Source organism: Myotis yumanensis, unplaced genomic scaffold, assembly GCF_028538775.1.
Source record: "Myotis yumanensis isolate MYYU_CA2020_CCGP unplaced genomic scaffold, mMyoYum1.0.hap1 SCAF_11, whole genome shotgun sequence".
Taxonomy (NCBI): Eukaryota; Metazoa; Chordata; class Mammalia; order Chiroptera; family Vespertilionidae; genus Myotis; species Myotis yumanensis.
The window spans coordinates 45,589,617-45,607,739 of record NW_027223762.1 but is presented as its reverse complement, the minus strand read 5'-3'; the positions used below and the strand labels follow the sequence as shown (position 1 = coordinate 45,607,739).

The 18,123-nt window shown below is 42.0% G+C and overlaps 1 protein-coding gene and 1 non-coding gene across 8 annotated transcripts in view; one reads left to right on the top strand and one right to left on the bottom strand.

Annotated features, from left to right (window-relative positions):
* The window catches only part of EVA1A (eva-1 homolog A, regulator of programmed cell death), a 65,713-nt gene extending 51,251 nt beyond the window's left edge, over positions 1–14,462 (top strand). For all 7 annotated transcript variants that reach the window (XM_070429568.1, XM_070429563.1, XM_070429566.1 and 4 more), the window contains one exon: positions 13,156–14,462. In XM_070429568.1, coding sequence (XP_070285669.1) covers positions 13,156–13,532 — 377 coding nt within the window. In that variant the 3' untranslated portion in view covers positions 13,533–14,462. The remainder of the gene's footprint in view (positions 1–13,155) is intronic.
* A 2,910-nt stretch (positions 14,463–17,372) lies between these two features.
* Positions 17,373–17,479, bottom strand: LOC139020302 (U6 spliceosomal RNA). The gene has a single exon (XR_011473293.1). It is a non-coding gene; the product is annotated as a U6 spliceosomal RNA (small nuclear RNA).
* Between the last annotated feature and the right edge of the window lie 644 nt (positions 17,480–18,123).

The window sequence follows — 18,123 nt, the reverse complement described above, 5'->3', positions numbered from 1 at the left end:
ATAAAAAGAGATTACAAGGCCACGGAAAGTTGAGTGGCTAAAATAAAATGCACTCAATCCAATCAACAGATGTGATGGGCGAACATCGATTCTGATTTTGATGGGGAACACTGCCTGACTGTAAAGGGAATGAATGAAGAAACTGTAAAATGTGAAGGTAAATGTAACAGATACAAATACATTGTTGTTTTAAAAGAAGAAATAGAATAAACGGAGCAGAAGCAATAAGATAAGTTTGCTGGAAGAAAATTGTAGAAAATTTCCTAACCTTGTAGCTCCCTCATGATCTCATTCTGCTGTCTGGCTTTCAACTACAGGGAGCCCTGACCCTTCCCAGAATATCCGTTATCTCTTATCTTGTCCCATGTGATCCATTATTTCAGCAACAAACTTGCTAATACACATAACGCTCTTATTCCTTTGTGCAGGGTCTGATTAAATCAAGCAAATACAAACTCTGAGTGAATCTTACTTTCTCCGCTTTCTCCCTCTGCACTCCAATAACCAAATGCTGGTCCAACTTTGCAGATTGACCTCATTAGAAATGCATGGTGTCCAACCTCAGCTGAGCCTTTCAAATAGGGTTTCAGTCTCTGTGTTTGCTTTTGGATACATCCTGTTCCCATTCTTCACAATAGCCAATTCAAACCATGAACATTCCAATACTTTTAAGTATCTGCTGATCAAAACATGCCCTCAAATTAAATGGCAAATGCAAACTAAGAAATGTAGCATTGACAAAGGGTTAAAGTTTATAACATATAAAGAGCTCTTACAAATCAATAAAAGGTAAATATACCAAAAGAAAAGTGGACAAAGGACAAGAATCAGCAGTCTACCAAAGAAAAAAATACAAATGGCCGATAAAGCACAAACAGCTCAAATTCTAGCACTTAAACCAGCGGTTCTCAACCTGTGGGTCGCGACCCCTTTGGCGGTTGAACGACCCTTTCACAGGGGTCGCCTAAGACCATCCTGCATATCAGATATTTACATTACGATTCATAACAGTAGCAACATTACAGTTATGAAGTAGCAACAAAAATAATTTTATGGTTGGGTCACAACATGAGGAACTGTATTTAAAGGGCCAGAAGGTTGAGAAACACTGACTTAAACAAATGCAAAATGAAAGCATCAATCAGATTAACATTTTATTTTACAAATTTCTGAAAGATTAAGTATTTAACTTCTGTTTGGGGGAAAGTGTGGGGAGATGAGTACTCGGATGTAGTGCTGATGGGATTGTAAATTGCTATAACGTCTCTAGAGAATGATTTAGGAGCATCTGTCAAAAGCCTTAAAAACACATATACCATATAGCAAGCAATTCCACATCTCAGAACTTATCCTGAGGAAATAATTAAGGATATGGGCGAAAATTTTCTTATGAAAATAGTTGATCTCAGAACCATTTATAATAGTAAAAATACCAGAAAATTGAGTGAATTTTAACTGAAGTAGAAAGATGTTTATGGTATGTTGTTAACTGAATAAGGCCTGTTATCATTCAGCATTTGAGGTATAATACCATTTATGTGTGTGTGTTTGCATGTATATGTAACCACATTTTACTGTAAATTATACCTGAATGCTGGGTTTGTGTATCTGTCTGTGTATTTTTTTTTTTTTTTTTTTTTTTTTTTTATTTTTTTTATTTTTTTTTTTTTTTTTTAAAATATATTTTATTGATTTTGTACAGAGAGGAAGGGAGAAAGATAGAGAGCTAGAAACATCGATGAGAGAGAAACATCGATCAGCTGCCTCCTGCACATCTCCCACTGGGGAGGTGCCCGCAACCCAGGTACATGCCCTTGACCGGACTCGAACCTGGGACCTTTCAGTCCGCAGGCCGACGCTCTATCCACTGAGCCAAACCGGTTTCGGCTGTCTGTGTATTTTTAATTTTATTTTGCTTAGCTATATTTTAAGTATTCTATACTTCATTGATACTACTTAAGTAATAAGTGGCATTATTTTATTGGCACTTAAATTTTTGAATTCTATCATACACATATTTTTTAAATTACTGCTATCTTACTCTTTTCTGACTTTCAAATTGTGTATCTAAATGCCTTTTACATTACCAGTTGGATGTGCCATAAGCATTTGAAATTCAACCTAGCCTAGAATGGAATATTGTTCTTCTCTTTAAACATGCTCCTTTTGTGTACCGTCTAGGGCAGTGATGGCGAACCTATGACACGCGTGTCAGAGGTGACACGCGAACTCATTTTTTTGGTTGATTTTTCTTTGTTAAATGGCATTTAAATATATAAAATAAATATCAAAAATATAAGGCTTTGTTTTACTATGGTTGCAAATATCAAAAAATTTCTATATGTGACACGGCACCAGAGTTAAGTTAGGGTATTTCAAAATGCTGACACGTCGAGCTCAAAAGGTTCGCCGTCACTGGTCTAGGGTACTACCTACACAAGAAATATAATTTTTAGCCTTTGATACACCTTCTTCACTGCCTATATCCAATTGCTTAAGGTTGGTCTATTTTGCCTCTTAATGTGTCCTCTCCACTTTATTCTCACCGCTACTGAGATGGTTCAAGCCCATCATGTTTTTGTCTGCCTGGCCATAATGGCATTTCCTATGACGTCTGTGTCCATTCTTGCTCCACAGATTGTATTTTGTAGCAAAATGATCTTTTCAAAATGTAGGTGTGATGATCCACTTCTTTTTATTGTTTAGAATTCTTTAGTGGATCCTCACTATCGCCGGGATAAAACCCGAAAACTTCTGTGTGATTTCACAATTATAGAATTGCTTTCAGCTACATATAATAGAAAACCTTAACTTGGTGGCCTTAACACACAGGAGTTATCTTACCCACAAAACAAGAAGTCTGGAGGTAGGTGCTTGCTAGCATTAGTCCATGGACTCAAGTATGTAGGGGTGAACCTCAGTGTGATTTTCATGGCTTTTCTTTTATGCTTGCCATCTCCTGGCTGCAAAGTGGCTGCTGCTGCTGCTGCTGTTGACTTCATTCAAGAGCAAAAGAAGGCAGTGAAAGGAAGGATTTTCCAGTCCATCTACTCTCCTACTGGTATTTCATTGGCAGGAACTGTGTCATATGGCCATCTCTAGCTGCAAGAGAGGAAGGAAAAATGAGAATTTTTGCTTTTTTAACCTCTGAACCTGTGGTTCACAATCAGGGCTGATTTTGCCCTATGTTGGTATTTTAGGCAAAGTCTGGAAACACCGTTGGTTGTCACAACTGGAGCAGGGAGGGGTGGCTGCCACTGATATCTAGCAGGTAGAGAAACAAATTTGCAATTTGCACAGGACAACCCCTGCACCAAAGAATTACCTGGTTAAAGATATCAACAGTGCTGGAGTTGGAAGAACATTCTCTAGAGTAGAGGCAAGCCAGGGAGAAGGGGCTTGGGGATGGTTCGAGGTACTCCAATCTGCAGTTTGTTTCGTGCCTTCCCAGCCAGAGCATTTCCTGTCTGACCTTGACATTTCCATGCCCTTATTTAACTATAGCCCTCCCTGACCAAGGCCTCGCTCTAGCCCTTTTAAACCATTTGCCAGAGCTTTCCTCGCCTCTTTGCTTTTGCACAATCATTTTTCTTTTCCAAGAATTCTTCCCGCCGAAACCGGTTTGGCTCAGTGGATAGAGTGTGGGCCTGCGGACTGAAAGGTCCCGGGTTCGATTCCGGTCAAGGGCATGTACCTGGGTTTCGGGCACATCCCCGGTGAGAGGTGTGCAGGAGGCAGCTGATCAATGTTTCTCTCTCGTCAATGTTTCTAGCTCTCTGTCTCTCTCCCTTCCTCTCTGTAAAAAATCAATAAAATATATTTAAAAAAAAAAAAAAAAAAAAGAATTCTTCCCTCCAGGCCTGGACCTGCTAACTCGCTCCCAGTCTTCAGGACTCTCTCAGTGTCATATTCTCCCTTCACTCCCCGCTTGGGCTTAGGGGCCCATCTGTGTTCTCCACACACAATTGTTTTGTTTCCCTCTATCTTAGCACATGGATTGGAGGAGTTAGTATTTCTTGTTTCAACAATTTGCAAGCAACCCCTTGGGATCGTACTACAATAATTTATAATGAGAGTCATCATTTTGTTGATAATAATAACCGCAATAATAACTTATAATAAGGTTGTTAGAAAATTTAAATGGAATAATTGCTTTTTGAAATTTAATTTTTAAAAAATCAATAGAAAAAATATACTCTGGTGAAGATTAAGTAAAATAAATAAAATTTTAAAAAAGATAAATATTACCAAATTGCCATATAAAGAGTTTTATCAGTTTACTCTTTATAAGAAGTATGAGAAGGTCCTGCAAAAGTATTTTCAAACTGATGAGTTTTCAACAGTCTGATAGAAGAAAAATAACATTCAAATGTCATTTAATTTCTGTTTTTCTAGGTCACAGGTCAGCATACTTTTCCTGTGAAGGGTCAGATCATGAAGATTTTCAGCTTTTCAGGCTGTAGGGTCTCTGTTTTAACTGTTCAACTCTGCAATGTAGCCTGAGAAAACATAAATGAATGTGCATGACTCTGTGCCAATAATGCAACTAGCTGGCCAGGTTTGGCTTGTGAGCCACAGTGTGCCAACCCCTGCTGGAGGCGAGCATCTTTTCATATGTTTAAGGACCATTTGTACTTATTATTCTGTGAACTATTCATATCTTTTGTCCATTTTCTTTATTGCTTGTTGCTCTTTTTCTTAATGCTCTCCCTAAGTGCTCTTTATATATCAGTCCTTTGCCTCTGTTACATATTTCAAATATTTTTCCTATTTGGTATTTGTCATTTGACTTTGCTTATAGTAATTTTTTTCAATTCAGAAGTTTTGGGGGATCATGTTTTTTTATTTAACCAATATTCTTTGCAAGTGCAGCAGTGTGAGCATGTAGCAGTTAGCCAGAAAATGAATCACTTTTCCTATGAGCTTGTCATGAATAAGGTGGTCTCTTCTCAGCAGGAGACCCTAACCCACCATAACTCAATCATTTCATTAATTTGGGGATTTTTAGAAAGTACTGTAGTTTCTGTTTTATATTATTTCCCTTTGTACTGGAAATCCTGTGAGGGCTGAGAACCTTTATGGCTCTAGCCCCAAAGGCATTTCAGACCCACAGTAAATTTTTGTGGAATAAATAAAGGAACTATTTATTGACCTATAAAATTTTGGGGGGGAATTTTAGCAGTGGAATATCCCCTCCTGGAGAGGGTCTGGTGAAAGTGGTACTTTCATACACAACTAAGGGGAAGATAAATGAATGTATCTGAAAAGCCACTTGGCAATATGTATCAAAAGGTATAAAAGTATGTATTACATTTGATACAGATATTCCTTTTTTGAGAATCCATCATAAGGCAGTAAGTAAAAGAAACAAACAAAATTAGAAGTGTGTGAAGCACAAAAATATTTCTTCCATCCTTATTTTTAATTTTAAAAAAGTAGCCACCTAAACATCCAAAGATAGAAAATGCTTTTTGTAACTTGGGGTGTATTCATGGGGTAGAATGCTATGTAGCCATTGTTAGGCCTTAGGGAGGGGAAGATGATGGGCCAGTAAAGAAAGATGCTGGACACTGTAGGAGATGTGTATCCTTGAGGGAGGGAGGAATAGGTGGAGCGCAGATTTTTAGGGCAGTGAAAACACTCTCCGTGATACGAAAACATGTCATTATACATTTGTCCAAACCCATAGATTGTACACCACCAAGAGGAAACCGTAGTGTAAACTATGAACTTTGGGTGGGAATGCTGTGTCATACAGGTTCATCAGTTGCAACAAATGTACCACTCTGTCAGGGGGATGTTGATAATGGGAGAGGCTAGACATGTGTGGGGCTGGGATTATATGGAACATCTCTGTACTATAATCAAGTAAATATAAATAAATATCTACAAATTTACATGAGGGAAAATAGAAGAGAAGGAAATTCACTTTACTACTATTCACTTTGTGAGATTACGGTGATTTTATAAATGTTTTCCATCCTCTACTCTTTTAATGTTGTACTATTACATATAATATATGTATTATATATACATACACATGCATATATACACATACATACATCTACATACATGTTTATCCTCATATAATAACACTATTAACTGGACTTGTAGAGCTTGTGTATTATTCATGATTTAATTCAGTAATTAAAGAGATATATGCCATAAGCAAGGCACTGTGCTGGATGCTCTGGGAATCCAACATGACTCATGGATCTTGCCTTCAAATTTCTCACTGTTTATGTGGGGGAAATGATGGTTACATAACTGATTATAATACAGCTACGTAAAGTGCTGCCTAGTTTGGAGGGGCTAATTAATCACACTCTTCCTCCCTTTCAGACTCAAAGGAGCGGGAAGAGCGTCAGAACACAGTATCAGCTCCTGCAGCCCTTAGGCCAGATCAGAGAATGGGTCAGGGCTTCTGTCTAGCTCCCCTGAGTCCTAGGGCTGTGGGACTGCAGGTCTGTCCCGCTGCAGGTGAAGAAAAGTGAGTGGATGGGTCAGCAGGGTGGCCGGGCAGTGGACAGCCTCTTCTGAGGTATGAGGCGGGGAGGATAAGGGAAGAGAAGGGAAAATGAAAGAGGTGAAAGCAGAGGAGCACACACCACAGCTCGCCTATGGGGACAGTGCTTCTCCAACACGCCTCCCTCCTGGGAAACAGCAGGCCAGGGATGGGGGGGGGGGGGGGGGGCGGGGAGAAGCTCCTCCAGCATCCGGGGAGGCGAGGGCAGGAGGGTCAGTGGGAGTCTTCACTTTTCTATGCGGAGGGGCAGAGCCCCATTAAGAGACATCCTGCCGTGCCTTACAAGTTCCCAGAAGGGCTTATGCTGAATACTCCCTGATTCCACACAGGCTCCCATTAGGATCCTGAAGGCCTATTTTTAACACTTTTTTTTCCCACTGAAGGGACGGCAGGCTTTGGGGCCCACAAGATAGTTTAGGGAGGGCATTAAATGTTCCACCTGCAGGGCCACCAGCAGACCTGGCCTGGACTGGTGCTGCTCTCTGCCCCCTCGAGTCTGCAGGGCACGGTCTGGTGTGACCTCGGAGGTGCAAATGATATTAGCCCCAGGACCTCCACAGAGAGCCTCTTCCTGCCCAGGAAAACAATGACTCTGCAGGAAGCGAGATACAGCAATACATGTATTTTTATTTATTGAGGGAAAACATTGACAATAGCCCTCCCCACTCCGCTTCCTGGGCCATTAACAGCTGTCTGGATCTGCTCAAGACCAGGGTAGATCACTGGCCAAGAGGAAGTGACCTGGAGTGGAGAAGAGAAAAACATAACCACGAGAGAGCTACAGTTTTGATGTTTGCAGAAGAATGACGAAGAAAGACAAAACAGTTTATGTTAGCTCCGAAAATGAGCCCTGAGTCACCGCGCAGGACCTGGGGAGGCCCCATAAACTCCCTGATGCTTTGGGCTTGCTTTTAGCAGGCTTCTCTGGGAATCCATGTCTGAGATTGCTGTAGGCAAAAGAGGATGTTTTCTGATCGTCTGGCAGGACAGGATGGACTAGTTAAGCTAGAGGGAGAACAGTGGTTTCCAAGGTTCAGTTCAGTAACCATCTTCAAAGTTAACCTTTATAACAGGTGGGGTGAGGACAGGGTATGAAAGAAGACAGAGACACACTCAGAGGGATGAGAGGGTGGGATGAGAAAAGGAAGGAAAGTAGAGAGGGACAGAGGGAGGAAAACAGGTAGATTAGATAGATGGGTGGATGGGAAAGAGGGAGATAGAGATGATAGATGATAGATAGATAGATAGATAGATAGATAGATAGATAGATAGATATGAGAAGAAGAGGGAGGGAGGGAAGGAGGGAGGGAGGAAGGGAAGAAGGAAGAGAAAGGAAGAAGGAAAAGAGGAAGGAAAGAAAGAAAACATCTCTACCTGGTTTGGCTCAGTGGATAGAGCATCGGCCTGTGGACTGAAGGGTCCCAGGTTCAATTCCCAGTCAGGGCACATGCCTGGATTGTGGGCTCGATCCCCAGTGTGGGGCGTGCAGGAGGCAGCCGATCAATGATTCTCTTTCATCATTGATGTTTCTATCTCTCTCTCCCTCTCCCTTCCTCTCTGAAATCAATAAAAAAAATATTTTGAAAGAAAACAGTGAGTTATTTATTTAATGCCTCTCTTTGCCAGGATCTCGGATAATCCCTTTATGCTGGTCACCTGTCATACCTTTAACCTTTACCACAGTTCAGCAGGCTAAGTGGGTAGTGTTATTTTTGTTTGAAAGATGAGGCTGAGCTAAAGCTTCAAATGCAGGTCTGCCTGGTGGTTTTCCACTCTGGTCAAAGCATCGGTTTGCAAATCTTTTCTAGAAAGCCCTCTCAGAGCTCCATATCTCCACTTCACTTTTTTACTCACTTTTGTGTTTTCAGAGATCCTTCTTCATGCTCCTATTGCAGCACTTTCTTTGGTACTGGAGCCAATGGGTCACATCCCTGCTGGAATGTTAAGCTCCTCCAGGCAAGAGCTCTCTGAATCCTCCCAGTGTTCGCTGAGTATCAACTGGGATACTCAATTTTAGCCTCCTTCATTGCAATATGAGTCCCATGGTCACATTAGCTAACACCTCTAGCATGTCACACAGTTATTATCACTGTTTTGTGCTAGAACAATTAAGATCTACTTACTCTCTTAGCAACTTTGAAGTCTGTAATACAATATTGTTGTCTATAATCACTACGCTATGCATTAGATCTCTAGGACTTATCAACTGATTGTAAATTTGTACCCTTAAACATCTCCCCAATTCTCCTGCACCACAGCCCCTGGGAATCAGCATTCTACTCTGTTTTTATGAGTTTAACTTTTTAATCCAATATCAGTGATATGATACAGTATTTGTATTTGCTAATTTATCTCAATTTTAGCATAATGCACTCCAAATCCATTCATGTTGTTGCAAATGGCAGAATTTTTTCCTTTTTATGGCTGAATTTTATTTATTTATTTTTTTGCTGATGGACATTTAGGCTGTTTCTATGTGTTGGTTATTGTGAATAATGCTGCCATGAATATGGGAATGCAGGTCTCTCTTTGAGATAGTGATTTCATCTTCTTTGTCCTTGATCATCTCAATAGAGGTAGAAAAAAGCATTTGACAAACTACAGCATCTTTTGATGATAAAACCCTCAACAAATTAGGTATGAAAGGAACATACCACAATATAATAAAATCATAAATGCCAAACCCACAGCTAACATCATACACATTGGTGAAAGCTTTCAATTGCATAAACAAAAGTTCCACCTTTTTACTTCCCTCTTTATATTTTTGCTATCACAATTTACCTCTTTTTATATTGTATATTTATTAACAGATTATAGTAGTTAGTTATTTTTATTACTCTTTTCCTTTAACCTTTATCTTATAGTTAAGTGGCTCACACACTCTCCTATTACAGAACTAGAGTTTTCTAAGTCTGACTGTATATTTACCTTTACCAGTGTGTTGTATACTTTCATATGTTTTCATGTCACTAATTAGCATTTTTAAATTTCAGCTTGAAGAACTTTCAGCATTTCTTGTGATGATCTCTCTCAGCTTTTGTTTCTCTGGATAAAGTATTTCTCCTTCAGATCTGGATAGCTTTTCCAGATAGAGTATTCTTGGCTGACAACTATTTTCTTTTAGCACTTTGAATATGTCATTCTACTTTCCTAGCTTGAAGGGTTTCTGCTGAGAAATTTGTGGACAGCCTAATGGGGGTTCCTTTGGAGCTTGCAATATTTTCTTAGCTGCTTTCAGGATTCTTTCTTTTTCTTTGATTTTTGACAGTTTCATTATAATGTATCTTGGAGAAGGTCTTTTTGCATTGAGGTAGAAGGGTGATCTATTAGCTTTGGGAACTGGGATATCTAAGGCTCTCCCCAGGTTTGGGAAGTTCTCAGCTACAACTTCTTTAAATAAACTTCCTGACTGCTTCATCCTCTTTTCTCTTTCTGGAACATAAATTATGTTAACATTTATAAGATGGAATCCCATTGATCATGTAGGCTTTCTTCACTGTTATATATTCTCCCTCCTCCCCCCCGCCCCCACTTCACCTCTAATTTGGTTATTTCAAGGTTCCTATCATGTAGGTTGCTTATTCTGTCTTCCATTTGATTTACTTTGCTGCAGATTCCCTGTATTGAATTTTTTTCAATCATTGAATTTTTCAGCTCCAGAATTTCTGTTTGGTTCTTTTCTAAAGTTTCTATCTCTTTGATAAACTTCTCATTTTGTTCATGTGTTTTCTTTTCCTGATTTTGTTGAATTGTCTTTTGTGTTTGTCTTTTATTGTTTCCTCAAAACAGTTATTAATTTTTTTATCCACTAGATTGCAAGATTCTATGTTTTGAGCTTGGTTATTTGGAAGATTATTATCTTTTGGTGATGATGTGTTTTATTTATTCTTCATGTTTCTTAGTTTTGCATTGCTGATTTTGCCTTTGATGTAGTGGACACCTCCTCAAATCTTTACTACCTGTCTTCACGTGGGGTACACTGTTTGTTGATCCTGTTATATTCAGGGTACTCCCTGACCTTGTATTCGTACACCTGTTCTGCACTTCTTGCTTCTTCTTGTAGCAAAATTCTTAAGCTTTTATGTCTTTTCTGCTTTTTACAACTCACCTGGCAGGTTGCTGGAAACCATTCTTTTATTTTCCAGAAGGTGGTGCTATAGATCAAGCTTCTGTACTGACAATGTTTTCTACTTTATTATCTACTCTTCTCTTTGTAACTATAATTTTTATTTATTTTATTTACATTCCTATTATTTGGTGGGGATTTCACGTATGTTTAATATGCTGTGTTTAGGCTGATAGGACCTTTTTGGGTGCAGTTTAGAAAGCATAAAACTTTGAAATCCTTATGCCCTTTGATGCAGCTATTTCTAGATAACTAACCTGTAGAAATAATTCTGCTTGTACATAAAGAGATGTATACAAGGATGTTGACTCCTTGGTAGCATTGATCATAATAGTGAAAAATCTGAAACAATAAGAAAATGATTACATAAACAGAACATCATTTCAGCAAGCAAAAAGAATGCTGCCCTGGTGGGGTAGCACAGTTAGTTCGAGAGTTGTCCCATACACCAAAAGGTTCGATCCCTGGTCAGGGCATGTACTGGAGCAACCGATTGATATTTCTCTCTCACATTGATCTCTCTCTCTCTCATTCTTCCATCCTCTCTCTCTAAAAATCAATAAACATATCCTCGGGTGAGGATGAAAAAAAGTTTTAAAAAGTGCTGTTGATGTATCTGGAAATCTCTATAAGAAACATTTTTAAATTTAGAAAGCAAATGTATATCACATATTATCCCATTTAGAGTTTTAAAAACCCTGCAAAACACTGTATCTTTTAATTCATAATTACCAATGAATATAGATTTTGGGAAACTTAATTGCTGGTGTCAGTTGTAGGTCCTGTCAGATTGACCATGCCCTCTTACTCAAGGCCAGGCATGTCCCATGTTCTCATACTTACCTAGAAAAGGAAAGCTGTTCACTGAAAGGCTCTCATTCTGTTGAGCACATCATATAGCGATCATCACTGGATGCACTAAGCCTATTGCTTATCTATAGGATGATTATTTTCTTTTCTCACCAAAGAAGGACTCAGATTCCTCCTCTGCAAATTAACCTGTTGAGGTCATTCCAAAATGACTACACTTGATGTGATTGTATAAATTATCTATTATTGTACGGAAAATGACCTCAAAACTTAATGACTTAAAGCAACATACATTTTTTATCTCTCAGTGTCTGTGGGTCAGGGATCTGGGTTTGGCTTGGCGGGTTCTCTGGTTCAAGGTCTCCCACCAGGCTGCTTTCAAGGCCAGGGCTGTGGCCACCTCAAGACTCCATCAGCGGATTCACTTCTAAGCTCACTGACGTGGCTGTTGACATGATTCGGTTCTTTGCAGGCTGTTAGCCAGAGTCCAAACTTAGTTCCTTGCTTTGTGGGCTTCTGTCGGGCAGCTTGCAGCATGGCAGCTGGCTTCATCAGAGTGAGCAACTGAGAAAAGCCAGAGAAAGAGCACGAGCGAATTGGAAGTTAGCCTTATGTCACCTTATCTTAGATTCATCCATCATGTTTGCTATTTTCTATTTATTGGAAGGAAGTCACTGGGTCTAGCCCACTAGGTCCGGCCCTGAAAAGGAGGTTCTTGCATTAAGAGTGGAATACCAACACGTGGGGGGCATCTTGGAAGCTGCCTATACTTGTTGACAAGGCCTGTGATGCTATATTCAGAATAAACAAGATAGTTTGACCTTGCCTTTATTTATAAACTAGAGGCATGGTGCACAAAATTTGTGTGGGGGGCAGGGGGGTCCCTCAACCCTCTCCAATCTGAGACCCCTCGGGGGTTGTCCGACTGCGGGATCAGGCCTAAACCGGCAATCGGACATCCCTCTCACAATCCGGGACTGCTGGCTCCTGACCACTCGCCTGTTTGCCTGCCTGATTGCCCCTAACCACTTCTGCCTGCCAGCCTGATCGCCTGCTAACCGCTCCCCTGCCAGTCTGATTGACACCTAACTGCTCCCCCCTGCCTGCCATCTTGTGGTGGCCATATTGTGATGCTGTGGGGCAGCCGTCTTGTGATGACATGAGGGCCTCCCGCAAAGGCAAGAGGGCCACCTAGGCTTTTATTAGTATAGATTTCTCATCAAAAAAAGGAGGGGGGGATAGGGGAGGAGGAAGAGGAGAAGGATGAAGGATGGGGAGAAGAAAGAAGAAGCCCCAAAATGTGATTAATAGGTTATTGAAGGGGTTGCAGGAGTAAATTCAAAGGCAAAGATTTTTCTAGTATAGTCTAAAATAAACGTTAGACAGGTACACCTCTTCATGAAATGATATCTAACCTAAGCACAGTAGCTTGCTTATCGTGGTGTTACATATTTTTCTTTCCTTTAACTTTTTGAAATGATTTCAACTTTAAAGTTGCAAGAATAGGAGAAGAATCTCATACACTACCCAGATTCCTCATTGGTGGATACTTATGTTTTGAATACATTATGCATTTTGTCAAGCGGGAAGGCAGTCTTTGTAACTCTCACCCTTTGGGGCCAGGTGAGCGGTGTACAGGGCGGGCTGGAGCTGCCATCTCTCCAACGCTCTCTTCTCTCTCCCTCTCCAGAAAACCCCGAGCGAGCAGCGCTGTACTTCGTCTCGGGCGTGTGCCTCGGGCTGGTCCTCACACTGGCTGCGCTGGTGATGAGGCTGTCCTGCCGCGTGGACTGTCGGCGGCGGTCCCGTTCCCGGAAGAAGTTCCTGCCGGACCAGGAGAGCAGCAGCGACAGCAGCGACAGCAGCGACAGCGAGGATGGCAGCTCTGACATCTCGGTCCGCAGACACCGCCGCTTCGAGAGGACTTTGAACAAGAACGTCTTCACGTCGGCGGAGGAGCTGGAGCGCGCGCAGCGGCTGGAGGAGCGGGAGCGCATCATCAGGGAGATCTGGATGAATGGGCAGCCCGAGGTGCCCGGGACCCGGAGCCTGAACCGCTACTACTAGGGCAGGCGCAGGCCCCCGCACCGCTGAGAGCAGGACCCCGCACCCCCGGGAGACGGGGAGCGGGGCTGCAGAGGGGGGTGGGCGCAGAGCCGAACGCAGTTCTGCTAAGGTTACCGCGGACGCCAGAGACACGCAGGTCACCCCCGCTTTCTAGCCAGGAGGACTGATCCCTCCTTCTGACTAAATGCGTGGCCAAGTAGAAAACCCCAGTCGGTCCCCCCACCTTTCCGGGTCTTGGAATGGTGCTGAAAATCCCTCTCCAACCATGTGGATGGAGATGAGAGAAACAGGACTGTGGTTTCTCTTGATTTCTGAGGATCTCAGAAGTTGCTGCAGACTTCATGGCTACGTGTTATTCCTTTACAAAAGGAAAGATGTGCCTAGCGCGAGGGCTAGGGACTGCAGGGTGAACGCCACCCAGTAAACGCAGTTTTCTAAGTGACTCCATGGTGTGGAGGGGATTCCGATGCCGATAGCATGAGCCATGCTCATTATTTAAGGCTGATTTTTTTAAAATCCTGTGTTGCGATGGCAACCTCGTCCATTTTAACTGGCACCTCAGGGATTAAAATCCTATATTTTAGTATAGTTTCCACTTTCATGAAAAATGAATAGAATTAATGTATTATGGGAGATGTGTCAGTGAACTAGACAAATGTCAGTAACCTCAAAGGATGAAGGGTTTTATTTTAAATAGTTTATTAAAAATATATATTAACATGGGTATTTGAAAAATGCTGCCTAAGAATAAAAGCTGTGTTTTCCCCCACTTTTGGAGAGCAGAAAATTTTGTTATGACTTTAGATAATCATGATTTTAAACATGTTGTTTAAAAAAAAATCCACAAGTTTGGATTTCCAAGAAAAGAATTGAAATGGGAGGTGAGGAATAAAGTCAAAATTAGGATGGGAGGAAAAAAATAAATGTTACACGAAATCTTTTTTTTGTTTCGTTCCTGTCTCTGTGGTTATCTTCAATGGCATCCCTTTGGTCAGACCCTTCAAATAACTGAAGAATTGGTAGAAATGGAGAAACTGGAAAATGGAGCAATGGCCCCCGAGTGACTAGGGGTTTTTCATTTTCTGTTTGTTATATGCTACTAGAGGCCTGGTGCATGAAATTCATGCACTCGGGGGGAGGGTCCCTCAGCTCAGCCTGTGCCCTTTCCCAATCCAGGAGCCCTAGGGGGATATCCGACTGACAGCTCCCCAGGGGAGCAGGCCTAAGCCATCAGTCGGACATCCTTAACGCTGCCAGGGAGGCAGGAGAGGCTCCCACCACCGCAGCTGCTGTACTCTCCAGCTGTGAGCCTGGCTCCAGTCATGAGCCTGGCTCCTGTGTTGAGCGTCTTCCCCCTGGTGGTCAGTGCATGTCATAGCAAGCAGTTGAGTGGCCTTAGCATATCATTAGCATATTACGCTTTGATTGGTTGAACAGACAACTGGACGACCAGACACTTAGCATATTAGGCTTTTATTACATAGGATGGTTACTGTCCAGTTGAGTAATTGTTAATCAGATGGAGAACTAGAAGACTTACCTAAAGCTGGAATAAGATGGTGGGCCCACATGGAGAGGAGAAGTTGGTAGGGAAGAAAGAGGAAGCACCTCCACCAGCCTGATAGAAAGTGTGCATTCTGTCCGCTTGCTCCCTTCTCCTGACATGAATGGGTTCCACAGTGTGTCTGGATGCTTCAGAGCCTTCCTACTATCCACTGGGTTCATCACCGTGCCTGAGAGGATGAACCAGAGCCTTCCTCTGCTGGTAGAAATAGAGAAACTGGAAATGGATCAATGGCCCTGCTTACCTAGGAGTCTCTGAGGCCTCTACTACTTTAGCAACGGACTCTCTGAGATCGGGCCTGGAGTGCTGTCTTAGAAGTGAACAATCACAAATCTCTATTTGACAAGGGGGCAATACAGTGTGCTTGAAACCCTCAGTAGCTGGCCCAATTATATCACTTTGGGGGCTCCATTGGCTAGTAACAACTACCAAAATTAGCATCTCTGAAGCTGGGTCCCAACCTTGTGGTTTCAGTCCCTGGGCAGCAATGCAGGAACCATCCCATTCCCATGGGCTTTAGGTGAACAGATCTATCTTCATCTCTGGCTCTAAGGAAAATGACACAAGGGGGCGCTACCTCCACCCCCTAGATGCACCCAAAGCTGGCAATGGAAAGGGATATGACCCTTGTAAATCAGCGGCTACTGGAGGTGTTTGGGGAGACCAGGGGTCCTCAAACTTTTTAAACAGGGGGCCAGTTCACTGTCCCTCCGACCGTTGGAGGGCCGGACTATAGTTTAAAAAAAAACTATGAACAAATTCCTATGCACACTGCACATATCTTATTTTGAAGTAAAAAAACAAAACGGGAACAAATACAATATTTGTATTTGCATGTGGCCCGCGGGCCGTAGTTTGAGGACCCCTGGGGGAGACTCTGGGAATCTGGCTTTCCCAGTTCTCCGATATCCTGATGCCTTTCTACCAAGTTGGTAAGGTTTCAATTTTTAGGGTGTTGGGGACTTTGTCTGAGGGAAAATGCACCAAGTAACAGTTCCACCCACTGCTTTACTTCTATATGCCAGGGATTCAGCTTTTCAGCCAAAGATAGGGAAACTCCACTGTTATCGTCCCTGTCTTGACTGAAGCAGTTTCACAATTTAGGTCTGTCACTCACTCCTGGGTCCAGTTTCTATATTAGGACACTTTAATTTGCAACAAAAAAAATACCCAACATAAGAGCATTTGTTGGTTTATATAACCAGGAAGAGAAGCCCTGGATCTGGCTTCAGGGATGACTGGGTCCTAAAGCTCACATGCTATCAAAAAGGTTAGTCTTTCTCAGCTCTCAGCTCTCAGCTCTGCTTCTCTCTGTTGCTGCTATCATTTTCTTCTACTTCAGATGAAATGGTAACACATGTTCCAGTATAATGTGTTGGATTGTTTGCTACCATTCAAGTTCCCACACAGCTCACATGTTCTGTGTGTGTGTGTGAGAGAGAGAGAGAGAGAGAGAGAGAGAGAGAGAGAGAGATTGACAGTTTACTTAGTTCGGAAGACAGCATGAAAGGGATGTTTTCAGTGCAGCTTCCCTGATTGTCTTCCATGATTCCACAGAGAAGCCCTCGCTGACAGTTCAACATCTGAGAAGACGTGAGGAATTGTAGGTGCCTTAGAAAGCTCCCACCAACTTGCCTCAGAGCCTCTTCCTGTGCTGCAAGGCACAAGTGGTGATTGTCAACTTATGGCACATGTAAACCCACAGCTGAACCTGCCACTGGCAGGGAGCATACCATAGGCACTTCTGGGTTTATTGACATCATTCCAATATAAGGAAACAAAAGGAAAGAAACATCTTGCTTAAAGGTTCGAAATTAAAATCACAGGGAAGGACTACTTGGCCTATCTTTTGTAGTGTGGCCATCCATGGACCAGCCACTGTGGCCCAGCAGATGGGTCTGTCTAAGGAGAGAGTAGAGATAAGGTGTTGGGCAGACACTAGCAATAGCCACTGCACCACCCTTTCCTTTCTTTCTTGGTTCTCCTACTATCTCTTGATTTTTAAAAAATTTTTCTTTTAATTCTTTATTGTTTGAAGTATTACATATAGTATTATGTAAGTCTCCTTTTTCCCTCATAGACCTCTCCTTGGCCACCCCCACCTTCCCTGCACATGCCCCCCCGCAAGTGTCTGTGTCCATTGGTTACGCTTATATGCTTGCATACAAATCATTTGGTTGATCTTTTACCGCCCCCCACCCCCACTCCCCTACCTTCCCTCTGAAGTTTGACAGTCCGTTCCATGCTTCTCTGTCTCTAGATCTATTTATGTTCATAAAAATATGGAACGTTTCATGAATTTGCAAGTCACCCTTGAGCAGGGGCAATGCTAATCTTCTCTGTATTGTTCTAATTTTAGTATATGTGCTGCCGAAGTGAGCCCTTTCTTTTATCTTTCTTAATGGTATCCCTTTTTTCTTACCCTCTTCAATATGGGTCTGTACTTCTAGCCTTGACCCTCTAATTTTCTCATTCCAAATATCCCAAGACATCTCATAGATTGCAATGGTTCTAATGACCTCCTACATGCTGATGACTTGCAAAGTCATTCTCCAGTCCTGGCTAAGTTTCAGACACATGTAGCCCACTGCTCCTCAACTGGCTATAATAGGAGATAGTTGTCCTTCCAGCAATATTGGCAATGCCAGATAGTTTGGTTGTCACAAGTGGGTGGGTGGGATGCATTTGTTATCTTGTAGGTAGAGGGCAAGGATGCTGCTGACCATTCTATAATGCTGAACTCAGCCTTCTAACCATTCCCATCAAAGCCCCAGCCTGTGAGTGAAAAAATCTCCTATGATTCCAGCCATATGTTTCTTCCAAACTACAGCCCCAGATGTGGTAGAGTAGACATAAAGCATTTCTGCTGAGCCCTGTCCAACATCTTGGCCTGCAGAATTCATGAGCATAATGAATTGGTGGTTGTTTTATGTCACTAAGTTTGCCATGCAATATATGACTGGACAATTCTCTAAACTGCACTCACCTTCTCCCAGACCCTCTGCTCTATCTATTTTTATAGGTTTA